This window comes from Cryptomeria japonica, chromosome 7, assembly GCF_030272615.1.
Source record: "Cryptomeria japonica chromosome 7, Sugi_1.0, whole genome shotgun sequence".
Lineage (NCBI taxonomy): Eukaryota > Viridiplantae > Streptophyta > Pinopsida > Cupressales > Cupressaceae > Cryptomeria > Cryptomeria japonica.
Genome location: NC_081411.1, coordinates 850,729,049 through 850,742,753, shown reverse-complemented (window position 1 = coordinate 850,742,753; position 13,705 = coordinate 850,729,049). Strand labels below are relative to the sequence as shown.

At 36.3% G+C, this 13,705-nt stretch overlaps 1 protein-coding gene across 2 annotated transcripts in view; it reads left to right on the top strand.

Annotated features, from left to right (window-relative positions):
• LOC131028967 (SCY1-like protein 2 B) overlaps nt 1-13,705 on the top strand; it is a 79,919-nt gene that overhangs the window by 20,422 nt on the left and 45,792 nt on the right. For both annotated transcript variants that reach the window (XM_057959351.2, XM_057959352.2), the window contains exon 5: nt 387-513. In XM_057959351.2, coding sequence (XP_057815334.2) covers nt 387-513 — 127 coding nt within the window. The remainder of the gene's footprint in view (nt 1-386; nt 514-13,705) is intronic.

The window sequence follows — 13,705 nt, the reverse complement described above, 5'->3', positions numbered from 1 at the left end:
TCAGAAGTTTCAATGCTCTAATTTTTTTTGCTTTTTGTTCTTGCCCCACCAGTAGTCAACACATGTTTAGACATGAGCATTTTGGTTTGCTGGTTTCTGGAAATGATATGAAGCTTTGTTTATCACAATTTAATTTTTCATTATATAAAAATTGTCACTGATGGCTAATAACAGTTCATCCTGAAAGTGCTTGCATAAAATCTAGAGATTCTGTCCATTGAGGAATGCATGTTTAGAATGTGCTTTCCACATATAACTTTAAAACTTTTTCTTCTGTAGTCAAATTTTATTTGTTTAAATATTACTTTTAGCGTTGTATTTGCTGTTTATCATAGCTATAGTTGTTGAATTTTGTAGCAGAAACTAAAGTTTGTGCATCTCTGCAGTATGCAAGCAAGATAACTTACTTGTCACACGAGAACTTTTCAAACATTCCTCCAGAACTCTTACATGATCTACAGCGAATGCTTAGTGCAGACGAATTATCAAGACCGAGTGCTTTGGATTTCACAGGTAACATTTGTTATTGTTAATGCATGATTTTGTGTACCTTGATACACAATGACTGAAAATATGTTATTATATAATAGCTATTTTGTCTTCTTACATATAATCTCTCAGTGAAAATAGCTGTAAAATGATACAAAATGAATTTTTCAAGCAAGTATACTATAGCTTCACTGCCAATGAAAGTTGTCACTAACAGAGAATAATGGTAGAAGACAACAGAATATGTATATCTAACACACAGATGGGTTGCACCTGCATATTTTTGTGGTTGAATAGCAGAAGATAATGGACAAATTTTGTGAGATTACCTTCATTTATGTTAGATGATATTGTTATGTGACTTTTTTCCCAAGAGAAGATAAAGTTATGAAATAATCCTTTAGAATTGAAAGGGAGATAAAAACAAAGGATATAATGATCCTTTGATTAAAAGAGAGATTAATAAAGAATATTCATAAAAACTCTTATAAAAGTGGACCCAAACAAAGAGAATAATTCATAAAATTGCAAGTAATAACTTTACTTCTATTCCTCAATGAAATACAAATTCATCAATTACAAAATATTAGCCAGTTAGGCTTTACAACTCTACAAGTTAGAGCTGCAAGCTTTTCTATACCCCTTAGCTACTACTACTCTTTATCTCTGAAGACAAGAGCTCAACTCCTAATCTTAACCTCTAACCCAAGCCTCCCTTTGTAATGTTCCCTTTTGGGAATGTTTCTAAATTGCTTTTCCACACCCCTTAGCTATTACTACGCTTTATTTCTAAAGACAAGAGCTCAACTCCTAATGCTTAAGCTCCAGCCCAAGCCTCCCTTTGTAATGTTCCCTTTTGGGGATGTTTCTAAATCTTGCCCTAAAATCACAGGTTCAATTAAAATAAGAAATATAGCTAATAATGTTAGTCAACATTTGAAATATAATTCATAAGGCCGATTATTTCCATAAGGGTTAGGAATCCAATAACATATAAATGCATATATAATCAATGGCTTTAACAATCAAATAGATATTTAAGTTAAATAACATCACTCATTAGTTGTATTTCCAAGAATCAACCATTGTAGGGAATTGAGAAGAAAGCACGATTGAGTGCTCAGAATCATTTGCCACAACTAAGCCCAAGAGTGTGGAGCATCCAACCAAGACAACTCGACCACTTGGCCCACAAGTGACATGACCTCTTGTCCATACGACTTGAGGTGGTCTACTTAGAGGGGGAACCCGTATCTGCTTTCTCAACCGTGTCTCCTTACTAACCCAAACACGGTTGCTTCTTTCACTTCCACAACCAACCATCATGGGGATTAGAGAGGATAACACAAAGGGTGCCCAAAACCATTTGCCACAACCAAGCCCAAGGGCATGGAGCATCCAACCAAGACAACTTGACCCCTTGGCGCACAAGTGGTAGGAACATCCAACCATGACAATTCCATCCAACTTGGGGTGGCCTACTTAGAGGGGGGTATAGAGTCACCACTCTTGTTAGTTGAAGAGCACACAGTTATACTAAGAGGGGGGGTGAATCAGTATAACAACAATTGTTACCAATTTAAAGTTTTTCAACTTCAATCACAAGTATATAACTTATCTCATTAACATATTCATTCCGTACCAACATTCATATATGATCTAACTAATATGAACACAAATAGAACACAAGATATATACGTGGAAACCCTTACGGGAGAAAACCACGGCAATAAATGCTTTTATAAATATCTTCTTTTACAATGTTTGTAGGCACCAACCCCTACGTTTGTGTGCACCAACCCACTAGAACCAACTCCCTAATCTGATTTTGTGAGCACCAACCCACTGGAAGCACCAACTCTCAAATCTGAATTTTGCGAGCACCAACTCCCACTTCAGAATTCGTGAGCACCAACCCACTTCACTTAAATCTGATTTTCCACCTTTACGATGTTGCTATAGCAACAGATGATGGATTCTATTCTTCTCAAATTTCCTTCTTCAAACTGTTACAATCTCCTAATAATTCTGATAAACTGATCACACTTGCTCAAAAATCCTTCATAAATCTGCACACACAGTCCATAAATCTACCATAAATATTTTCATGAATCTATCTATACAAATCGTCAGAAATCTGCATTCAATAATCTTCTATAATATCTCCATAATTAGCTCCAATTTCCTTTAATATGAATCTTTAATGCCCTTCATATTCTCTGTTCTAGATCCTACTCTTAATTGTATTGATATATCATTTTATCTCACATACCACACATCATACTTTCTAAAACTCTTCACCCACAATTGTTTCTCTTTATATATTCTTATGCTTCTATGTGAATTGAGACATCCTTTTGAATGGTTGTCTATTGTCAACAACCTTTAACACTTAATTGTGCTTTTCAAAAAGTCTTGCCATTCAATAATCTAAATCGATGTCTATTATATCATTACCGCACCCTAAACCATGAACCAGATCACTATTTTTTATCTTAAATGTAATCGCTACCTAATTTATTTTCTCCCTTTCATTCTTTGACTATTCTTTCATTGAATTGCTGCCTTAAAATAATTATATTTTATTGTTAATGAAATATTAATCATTAAACTCACATCTTGAATGATGAACCCGCATAATGATTGTCATTAGTCACATCCTTTTCATTGTGGTTGTTTGGCTCTTCACGAATTGATGTCTTGACATTAGTCACATCTTTCATTCATTGTTGCATCGTTATCTTGTATTAACTATATGAATCATGGTTTAATGAACCGTGGCACTTTCAAATGATGAATCATTGCCATCTTTAATGAACCACTGTCGTATCATAATTATTTGGTTTGCCTAATTTACATTGCTGCCATAATATATCACAATTTCTTTAGACTAACTAATCACTTATTATCATTATTCCAATGACATCTTATAACAAGCTTATGCTTTAGTTAAGACTTGCTGATTACGTCTCCAACCAGTATTATGGTCGGCTGATGCATTCTTTAATATGGATCGCTGTAGATGTAATATTGCTGAATAGATCTTTTCTTAATTAAACACTGCCTTGATATGTTGATTTTTCAAACAAAAGGTAATTACTTGACAGCTAGGCTGCAAACTTCCACGATCTTCTTTCTGATGTGTATGCTGACTTGTCTTTGTCCTCAACGAATTTCTAACATGTACTTAAGTCTTTTTATGTCAAGTATGAATCCACTGTTGTGTTTATTCAAAACTGAGCCTTTCATAATCTCTGTAATTCGCCATGAATGTTGTCTCATAATGAAGTTCATACCACTGCTGTAACATGTACTTAAGTCTTTTTATGTCAAGTATGAATCCACTGTTGTGTTTATTCAAAACTGAGCCTTTCATAATCTCTGTAATTCGCCATGAATGTTGTCTCATAATGAAGTTCACACCACTGCTGTATATTGCAATCTATTAATGAGTCTTCCTCCATCGCTTGTTACTAGGAGCATTCTATATATGGATAATGATCTCTGGTTGAATAGATTTCACACGGACATTATTCCAAACTTATATATAAATTTCACACAGACATTCTTCCAAACGTATATAACTCGTGCTGTTGTCTATTGTTCAAGTTGCCATCTTTTGAGGAAATAGTCCTCTCATGTTGCTTTGTCATTTGTTTCCAAAAAATGTTGTTCAAGTATAAGGAGATTGCTGTATAGTAATCAAGGAAGAAATTCTGTATTTACTCCTTTATATTACAGTATGTGCCTCACAAATGTATGCTTTCTAAGCTTCTTCAATAAGAGCATATAATATCCTCAAAACATCCTTGGTATTCTTTTCACAGTTTGCAAATCTTTGATCGCTGCATTACCTTTCTTCATCAACATTATGAATTGGTCAATCACATATATCATATGATACTGAAGTTTGTTATTTCATTCTTCATGGTCACTGCTTGCACAGATATTATAATCACTGTAAAACTGCTGCATATGATTGCTGCATAGTGATCATTTTTATTAAATTTGTTGACATCGTCACCATCTTAATGAAGCCACTGCTCCCAACTCTAAGTCATCATTGCTGTCTTATTAATCAATGCCATTACTTATCCCAGCCGTTTAATAAACTCAACATCTTTTCTCATTTGTCATCAAATGCATTCTTTGTATTGTATTTGCATATTCTTTCATTCATAAAGATTCTAACATATTCTTTCATCAATGACAGACTTTCCAACATTAGGGACATCCTTCTTAATAAAGAGGTCTCTTCTTAATTAATTGATGTCTTTTCATAAAAACGAGGCTGCTTGGAACCGGTGCAATTAAGCCCCTTGTGTAATTTTTGATTTCAACATTATAGAAAATTGTGAAGTCTTATTAATAAGGCAATTTTCTGAATATATACATGTTTATGAATATCTGGTTTCATTCGATTCCTTCCTTATATTTCCATTTCCCATTCCTATTTGATGAGGTCCGATTTTCTGATTATATAGTAAATGTTTCTTTTTCTTCTTTCCTCGCTATGCAGATTCTATATATTTTTATTTCTGCTCCTCTCTAATTCCAATTTTCTACCCTTTTTTATGCACTTCAAGATGGTGCAATTATTCCTCTCAAAAGAGGCAACCACAAAAGGAATGTGTCCCTTCATTCAATCTCACAAACTCTATTAGTCTGTCGTCCAGTATTAATCTTGTAATAATCATGAAGGGAGGTTGGCCACTTCTAAGCACATACTTTCGTTATATTTTCCTTATTAATTATGTTTGTTTATTAAGTATTTAAGCGCTACTATTATAAGGGTTGGCCCTCTTGAAATGATATATATATATATATGGTTGGCCCAAAGACAACAAGACTTAATAGTACTCAATGCTGCCTTTGCTTCTAATATAATGAGTTGGCCTTCTTTGTATTCATAATAATTCCCATCGTTAAGGGTTAATATCTCATAAAGAGAATGCCGACCAGTGACTATAATCTTGTTGTATTTTGATTTATGATGTGAATAAAACAAAAGGAATATATATATATATATATATATATATATAGCGAAACTCAGATTCAATTAAGGTAAATTGTGTGAGAATTTGCTAGTTGGCTGTCTTTAAATTTATTTATTTATGAAGCCCATGATTTGTATTAGCTTAAGGGCCACCAACCAAGTTTGGCAGGGACATGGCACCCTTTTATAGCATTCTTGCACCTCTTGGAAATCCCATGCCCCCTCTTAGAGAGCAATACATGGCAATCAAGAAATGCAACACATAACTAATAGATGACTCTTCAACTTCCCCAATTGGGCGCCCAAGGTGGTGTCTCTTCAATTTTCCAAAGTTGGATTCACCTAACCTTAATTGAATTATGACTAAACATTATTTTGGATGATGTAGGATTGCCCTACACCCCGGGATGCTCCTGTTCAGACACTTAGAGGCAGGATTTTTTGTGAGCTTGGTCTCACAAAATGGAGTTGGATGGTAGAGCCACCCTTTTAGATTGCTAACAATCTTCCTTGAACTACATCATTGTAACAGGTACCTCCAAGTGGTACCTGTTACGATGATGTAACAGGTACCACTGGTCGGAACAAGCATCCTCCTCCTCTGGCAACTTTGCTCTTTACTCTTCAATGTGGAATCAACTCCACCATAACCTGACCTCCTCCATCATATTTGTTCTGCACTCAACATTCCTTCTCATCTCACCACTCAACATTTTGCTTCTCTTCTTTGTAGATTTTAACCCACTTGAGTCTGGCCACCTCCTCCAAATGTATTCTGCAACCTCCTCTGCACTCACCACCTCAACATACATCTCTTTAGCATCCTCTGCTAAAACATCTACAATATTGTCTTCCTTTACTATCTCTTGTTTTACAACCAACCTCGCCATGCTTGGCTGCTCCATTCTCCTCATCATCCTCGTGCCCTCCAAAGCACATTTCGTAACTTCCTCTACATCTTTATATTTCTCTGTCTTTGTTATAACACCATCCCCAGTTGTAACCTCTTTCTTTTCTTTTTTAATATCTTCCCAAAGACATGTTAATTTATCTTCAATCAATGCGAGCCATTCTGCTTCTACTGTTGCAAGTTGCAATCTCATCCATTGTTGCAGCTCTTTTTTAACCTTCCTTTTCTGCTGTAAACGGTTTCAAGCCTTCACAAAGACCGCCTCTGCTGCAATCTCTTCCTTCTCAAGTTTAATCTCCTCTTTTTCCAAGGTGACAACCTCATCTTCGTTGATCTGCACATCAAACAAGAGACCCTCAAAGTCCATCTTCGTCTCTGCTGCAACCGCCTTGATTTCATCCTCCATGACTTTCAATAGATGTCTTTTCTGCAAACTCTTCTGCATCTGCATCAAATATCAGGCCTTCCAAGTCCTCTATTGTAGCCTCTTCTTTTGTGCCACATGCAAGGCACTTTGCTATATCTTCCTTCTTTATTGCAATCAAAACATCATTAGAAAGAAAATTACCCACACCTCTTTTCTTCTCTACTTTTCTCTTTTGTGGCATCTTTTTGATCTTTACTCTTATTTCATCCAATTGTCGATTCATTTCTTTCATTTTATCTATCATTCTATCTCTTAATATTCTCTCTCTTTTCTCAGGCACATGAATCTATATAATTCATCCAATGAAAAATGCCTTATTCTTCTTCCTTTTTTCCATCTTCAACCTCTCAAATCCTCTAGACAAATCCTCTTAGCAACACTCTCAAGTCATGGTGTAAATTGACTCATGTTTGGCGATCTGTTTACACACTCAGGAAAACTTGCTCCACAACTTCTTTATGTAGCTCCTCTTGTAACTTGCTCGTAAACACACTTCACCATAGATACTGGTGCAAGATTGTCGTACATTCCACGCTCTATCTGCACGCTTAGGAACACATTTCTGCAACAACTAACACACTCCATCCACAGATCTTGGTGCAAGATTGCTCACATTTGATGCTCTATCTGCACGCTTAGGAACATTGGCTTTGATACCATGATGTGGGGCTCCCCTAACACTTCCAAAAACATGTTCTATTACACTAGATGAGGGTTACTCCACCCAACATTCACACATAGCATAACAAAGAGTATAACTCATAAAATTGCAAGAAATAACTTTCCTTATGCTCTCTATTATCATCTTGACGATGAATCACAAAGTGTGATCCGAAACGTTGATGCAAAAAATCTCTAACACAATCTAATCCAAAAATAATTTAACAATAATCTCTATGGATTGTGGAAACTTGATATCATTAACTTTCCTTCTATTTCTCAATGAAATACAAATTCATCAATTACAAAATATTAGCCACTTAGGCTTTACAACTCTGCAAGTGGGAGCTACAAGCTTTTCTACACTCTGTTGGCTACTACTACCCTTTATCTCTGAATAGAAGATTTCAACTTTGAATGCTTTAACCACTAGTGTAAGCCTCCCTTTTACAACATTACCTCCTTTTTATATCATTCTTGTGCCTCTTGGAAATTCCATGCCCCCTCTTGGAGAGCGACACATGACAATCATGAAATGCAACACATAGCCAATAGATGATTCTTCAATTTCCCTAAATGGGTGCCTAAGGTGGTGTCTCTTCAATTTTCCATAATGGGAGCCTAAAGAGGTGTCTTTTCGCATTCTTGTTTACACCCACCAATACATGTGTTTACACCCACCAATACATGTGAAAGCTTGACAATTCTCCTTCTCCAAATCCACACCAAGATGGGGATTTTGTTGATTTTACGTTAGAAATAATAGAAATATGTGCCTGCCCACTCATAAAAAATACATTTGTCTTTAGACATAGGCCACAAATATTAAATAATTTCAACCCCCTATGCTCCCTTGGACACTTTCCTAGGTACATGGAGACCTATATATGCTTGCATTTAATTTTATTCACCTAACCTTAACTGAATTAAGAGTAAATATTATTTTGGATGATTGAGGAGTGCCCTACACCCTTGTATGCTCGAAAGTGAACATCATCTTCCTTGGCACTTGATTCCAAAATATTTTCATTGCTTTCTTTGTGTGATCCTCTTTTGTATTTTGTTTTGTCTTGTTTCCCTTCAATGTCCAAGGCTGCAGAGAACTTTGTGTTACTTTTTATCTTCCAACCTTGTTTTGATAGTTGTACCGTTATTTCCAGACCTTGAATAGCATCCATCATGCTCATGCATTTTCTCATGAGAGGAGTCCATGTTATTTTTCTTGGTATCAACATTAGTTGCTATCTCACATAAAATCTTGCTTTCCATTCTCATGATATAACCTATTTTTTGACTTCACACCTTTTTGCCTTTTGTTTTTGAACTAGTGATGTAGCTTAATTAATCAGTTCTCTCTCATCAGTATCCATCGGAACATGCTTGAATCCAAAGGCAGTACAAATGTCACATCAAGGTGCTTGTGATAGTCTATGTTGCTGTTGGTGTCAATTGAGTGAATAATTTACCATCATTTGTAGATCTAATCACTATCCCTTCTCTTGCACCGAGACCATCATAAAAATCGTTGTCAAATTCACCATTCTTTTTCTTGTAGACCTTTGTCTACCTTATGGCCACGTCGAAGGGTTTGACCTCCCTAGGTAAGGTGTTAGCAAGCCCAAGACATCGACAAAGCACAATTCCCACCCCTCCACCTAGTCCTTCTGTCTATGTCTGTTAGCCAACACTCACATCTTGTGTTAGACCCCATCCGTCCATGGTGTTTCCTTTGCTAGAACGTCTGCTAGACCCAACCAAGTATAAATTGGGGAATATTAATAATAATATTATATAATATATAATTGTTTATTAATATTTATTATTTATCAATATAATATTGATGTATTAAATTGTATATGAATAATTAATATTATAATTACCCTATTTTATAATTCTTGTTTTTAGGCTGCAAATATGTATATATTTATGATTTTTTTTGTACAAATGGTACCCAATCCCCAGTTTTGTTGGTCATATTGACATCACCCATACCGATACTTGTACTCTATTTGGCAACCTAGGATTTTTGGTATTAAAATTGAGGGTTTCTACTCAAATTGGTACCTAGGGGCTTCTTTAGTTCATGGCAAGGATGTATTAGTGTTTGAAAATTTTCAATTTCATTGTTTGGTTTGGAAATGGAAATTTTGTTATATAAATATTCTAGCAATTGATGCACAAAAATCTGTGGGAAATAGAAACGGAAATGAGAAAATTCCTATAGATGCTAGTAAAGTATTGGAATGGCAAAGTAGAGATGATAAATCTAAAGCTGTTATTGCTCTTAAGTTTTTAACCTCTCTGATTTTGAGTTACATCATATAGATCTGGCAAAACCATCTACCTAAGGAAATTTGGGAGAATTTGAATATACTATTTGGAGCAGAAGTGGTAAATGCAATATTTTTTTTAAAGCTGAATTTAGCCTTTCAAGTTCAAGATGACTGACAAATTTACTATTTTAAGCCATGTGAACAAGTTAAGATTTCTTCTTCGACAATTAGTAGAAGTCAATTCTGTAGTGGATTATGAGGATGCTAAAGCCATTTTATTAAACGGTTTACTTTCAAAACTCAACAATGTCATCTTTACTCTTAGTCGACTTTCTTCTAAAAGTCTACAAGATATGATTTCAGCTCTACTAGTTGAAGAAAAGAGAACTATTGCAAGAAATACAAAAGATGATCCTCAAATTAAGGTAGCATTATACTCAAATTGTAGAAGATCTGATATGCACAAAAGGGGAACAAAATGCTAATATTGCAGGAAAATGGGTTGCACAACTAGGAATTGTAGAAATTGGGCAAATGATGTTCTCAAGGGAAAGATCAGGGTAACTAATGTAGCCATTGTTGAATGTCCTTCAAATGTTGACAATGTTGAAGAAGTTGGCTTTTATGCATTCAAAGAAGCCTAGATCATTGAAGATCTGAAGGAATCTAGTATCAATATGGATGGTTCCTGAGTTGGCTTGGGAGTTTGTTGTATTTGGGAGTCATACCCTTATGAGGGTCATGAGACAACTTGTTGGGGCTCTATCAGTGTAGCTCAACATGGATTGCTGTCCAATGATTCAAGAGATCAGTGATTCATGAGTTTGGGGAGATGGTAGTCCATGAACTTGGGGATTCAGCTTGGGAGCTCCACCTTTACGAGGTTTTGAGGCAACTTGATGGAGTTCTACTTGGTGTATGGTTTGTTTTCAAAGTAAAGCCTATGAAGAATGGCAAATTCATGGTTCATGATGATTATAGTTTGATATGCTTTATTTTATTTTGTTTTGTTTTAGTACAATAAGCCTTAAGAGGGGTTATTAAAATAATATCAAATGATTATTAGAAGATAAGACTTACTTTTGTAATAAAGTCACCTTACTGACTTAACTGAGTTTTAGCATTTTTAGTTTTCTATTTTCCGCGTTTAGGGTGAGTCAAGTCATGTTTATTCGGTTTCATCCTCCAAACTTTATATAAAGAGATGAATCTCATTGTAATCGATATCTTGATATCTAATAGAATAATAATATTTTGTGTTATATTGGTTTGTAAAACAATCACAACCTTTTGGACTGCATAAGGTAAGGCATACCATTGGGTAAAATGTAATTTGTAAAATGTTTTGCAGCTAACTGATGAAAGGCCAGAGTATTTAAACATCAAGAAGGGTTTCCTAGTATATAGCTTGCGCCTAACACAAACTATCCAAATTGATGATTGTACATATAAGCAAAGTAAGGGTATTAAAGTTTTGAAGGATGTGTACACCTTATTTAACCTTAGGAAGAAATAAAAAGCTGTTACCGTCCTACAACCATGGGAACAATCCTATGTTACAGGTGCAGATATTGGTACATGAAAGAGGGTCAGGTGCAAGAGTTTGCGATTCTTGGGATCTGTTGTGACCTATTTCACACATCGCCCCATCACAGATGGGCACCCCCTATTTTTGCTTTTTAGGGTTTTGTCCTAGCTCCGCAGCTTCATAAATCCATTTTCTCTGAGAGTTTTGAGTTAGAGTTTTGAAGTCATCTCGAGCTAAATAAAGAAATCATGCTCAAATTTGTGTTTAAACGTTGTCAAAGTGCTTAGAAGATTTGAAGGACGAGGATCGCAATTGCTTTGTCATTTCTAACAATTTTCTATTTTTAGGAATTTCTATTTTTTTGCTTTTTTTCTAAATTTAGAAAAGTTTTTTTTGGCACTTTGGGCACAATCTGGGAAGCATCTTTTTTGGCTTGCTTTTTGCTTTTTTCTGCTTTTTTGAAAGTAGGATTAGGGTTTTGTTCCTCAGGGCATTTCATCATTGCCCATGTTGTCAGAATTGAAAAATTTGGTCTCTAAGTGTAAAAAGCAGGGTAAAAACCCTAATTGGGGTTTTGTTGACAAAAGATGATTCCTTGAGCCATACGATCAGTGCCCATGTCCTCAGAATTGAAAAATTATGTCTCCAAAGGTAAAAAGCAAGGTGGAAACCCTAATTAGGGTTTTGTTCCAGATAAACATGGCATGAACATGATTGATCAAATATAAAGGTGACAATGGAAGTAGGCACATGGCTGTCCAGATGAAAATTCGCTCAAGGCAAAGACATGGTTGAGGACACATGAGGTCCGCCAAGGTTAAGAAGAGATGTCGAAGGCATTGCAAAGTGGAAGCATGTCCAAGCTTCCTTGAACTCCGCCCATGCACAAACACAAATTGGCAAACAAGCATCAAAAGTAACCCATGGCAGAGGTTAAGCTAACTCCTACTAGCATGTTGTAAGGATGGCAAGGTAAACCTTAAGTCAAGTGAGCACAAGCAAAGCCATGGCAAGCAAATTTCCAACTCACCCAAGGCATGTGAAAGATATGTCAAGGAAGGCCAAAGTCCGCCTTGGCATAAGACTCTCAAACTCCGCCCAAGTGAAGTTGGTGAAGATGGCAAGGACTAAGCCAAGTCCGCCTTGGCAAATAGAAAGCAAAGTCAGCCTAAGAAAAACATAAGGCAAGGTTTGGAAGATAGAAAAAGATTAAAGAATGCCAAGTTTGACATTAGCAAGAGACCTCCAAAGTCCGCCTATGTCCAAGTAGACATAGAGTCCGTGAAGGATTAAAGCACAAGCAATACATTGCATAAAACTCATGAACTCCGCCCTTGTCCAAAGGTTGACAAACTCTGCCTAGGCATATGCAAGATGGCGAGGTAGACATGAACTCTGCCCAAGGGGTGTGAAAAGCAAAACCAAGTTGGCAAGACTTCTTCCAAGTCCGCCAAAGAAGAAAGCAAAACATAGATAAAAGCAAGAAAATTTGGCATACAAAGTCTGCCAAGTTCGCCTAGAAAATATGAAAAGCAGCTCAAGCTAAATAAAGCAAAAGAGAGGTGGATGTCTAAAATTCCTCCAAGTCCACCCACTACATGGAAAACAAGTAATAAAGCAGCATGTCAAGAGAGCTTCCAAGTCCGCCCATGTCAAGGCACCCTTAAACTCGCCAAGGCATAAAGAAAGATGTCTAAACTTGTGTGGACTTCGCCCAACCAAGTATGAAAGCATAAAAGCATGGTAAGAAAACCTTGAACTCCGCCTTGTTTAGGAAGACTCCAAGTCCGCCATGAGGAAAGTAGACATGGTTGGAATAAAGCAAGCTATCCTTCAAGTCAGCGAAGACATGGAATGAAGGATAAAGCAAGATGATTGTCCAAACACATTCCAAGTCCACCCTTAAGAAGAAGATTAAAGCAAGCATGAAGGTTTAAGTTTGTCCACAAACAAGGGATAAAAGCAACGTGTAGTCCAAACACCTTGGAGGTCTGCCTAAGACATTAAAACATGGCCAAACAAAGTTCGCCTAGCATGTTGCAAAGCATGGCACATGATAGATGAAGTCCGCTCAAGGAGAAAGTAAGGCATGGAAAGTAAAATCCAATGATCCATCAAGGCCGCCCAAGATGAGACCAAGATGTTCAAACACAAGACAAAGTCCGATCTACCTATGTCCAATGAACTCTAAAGTCCGCCAAAGAAGAGGTATAAAAGACGACATGACATTTCCCTTGTTCGCCCTAGCATGGCAGGGTGAAGGCAATGTCTAATCACAAGCAAATCACAAAGGAGATGTCCAAACTTCTGTGAAGATCACCCACTCTTGGCTAAGCACATTCCGTAATTTCAAATTTTGGACATGAAATCAAATTGGCCAAGATGAATAAGACGTTAGACCTACCAAGTTCGCCTAGGCATA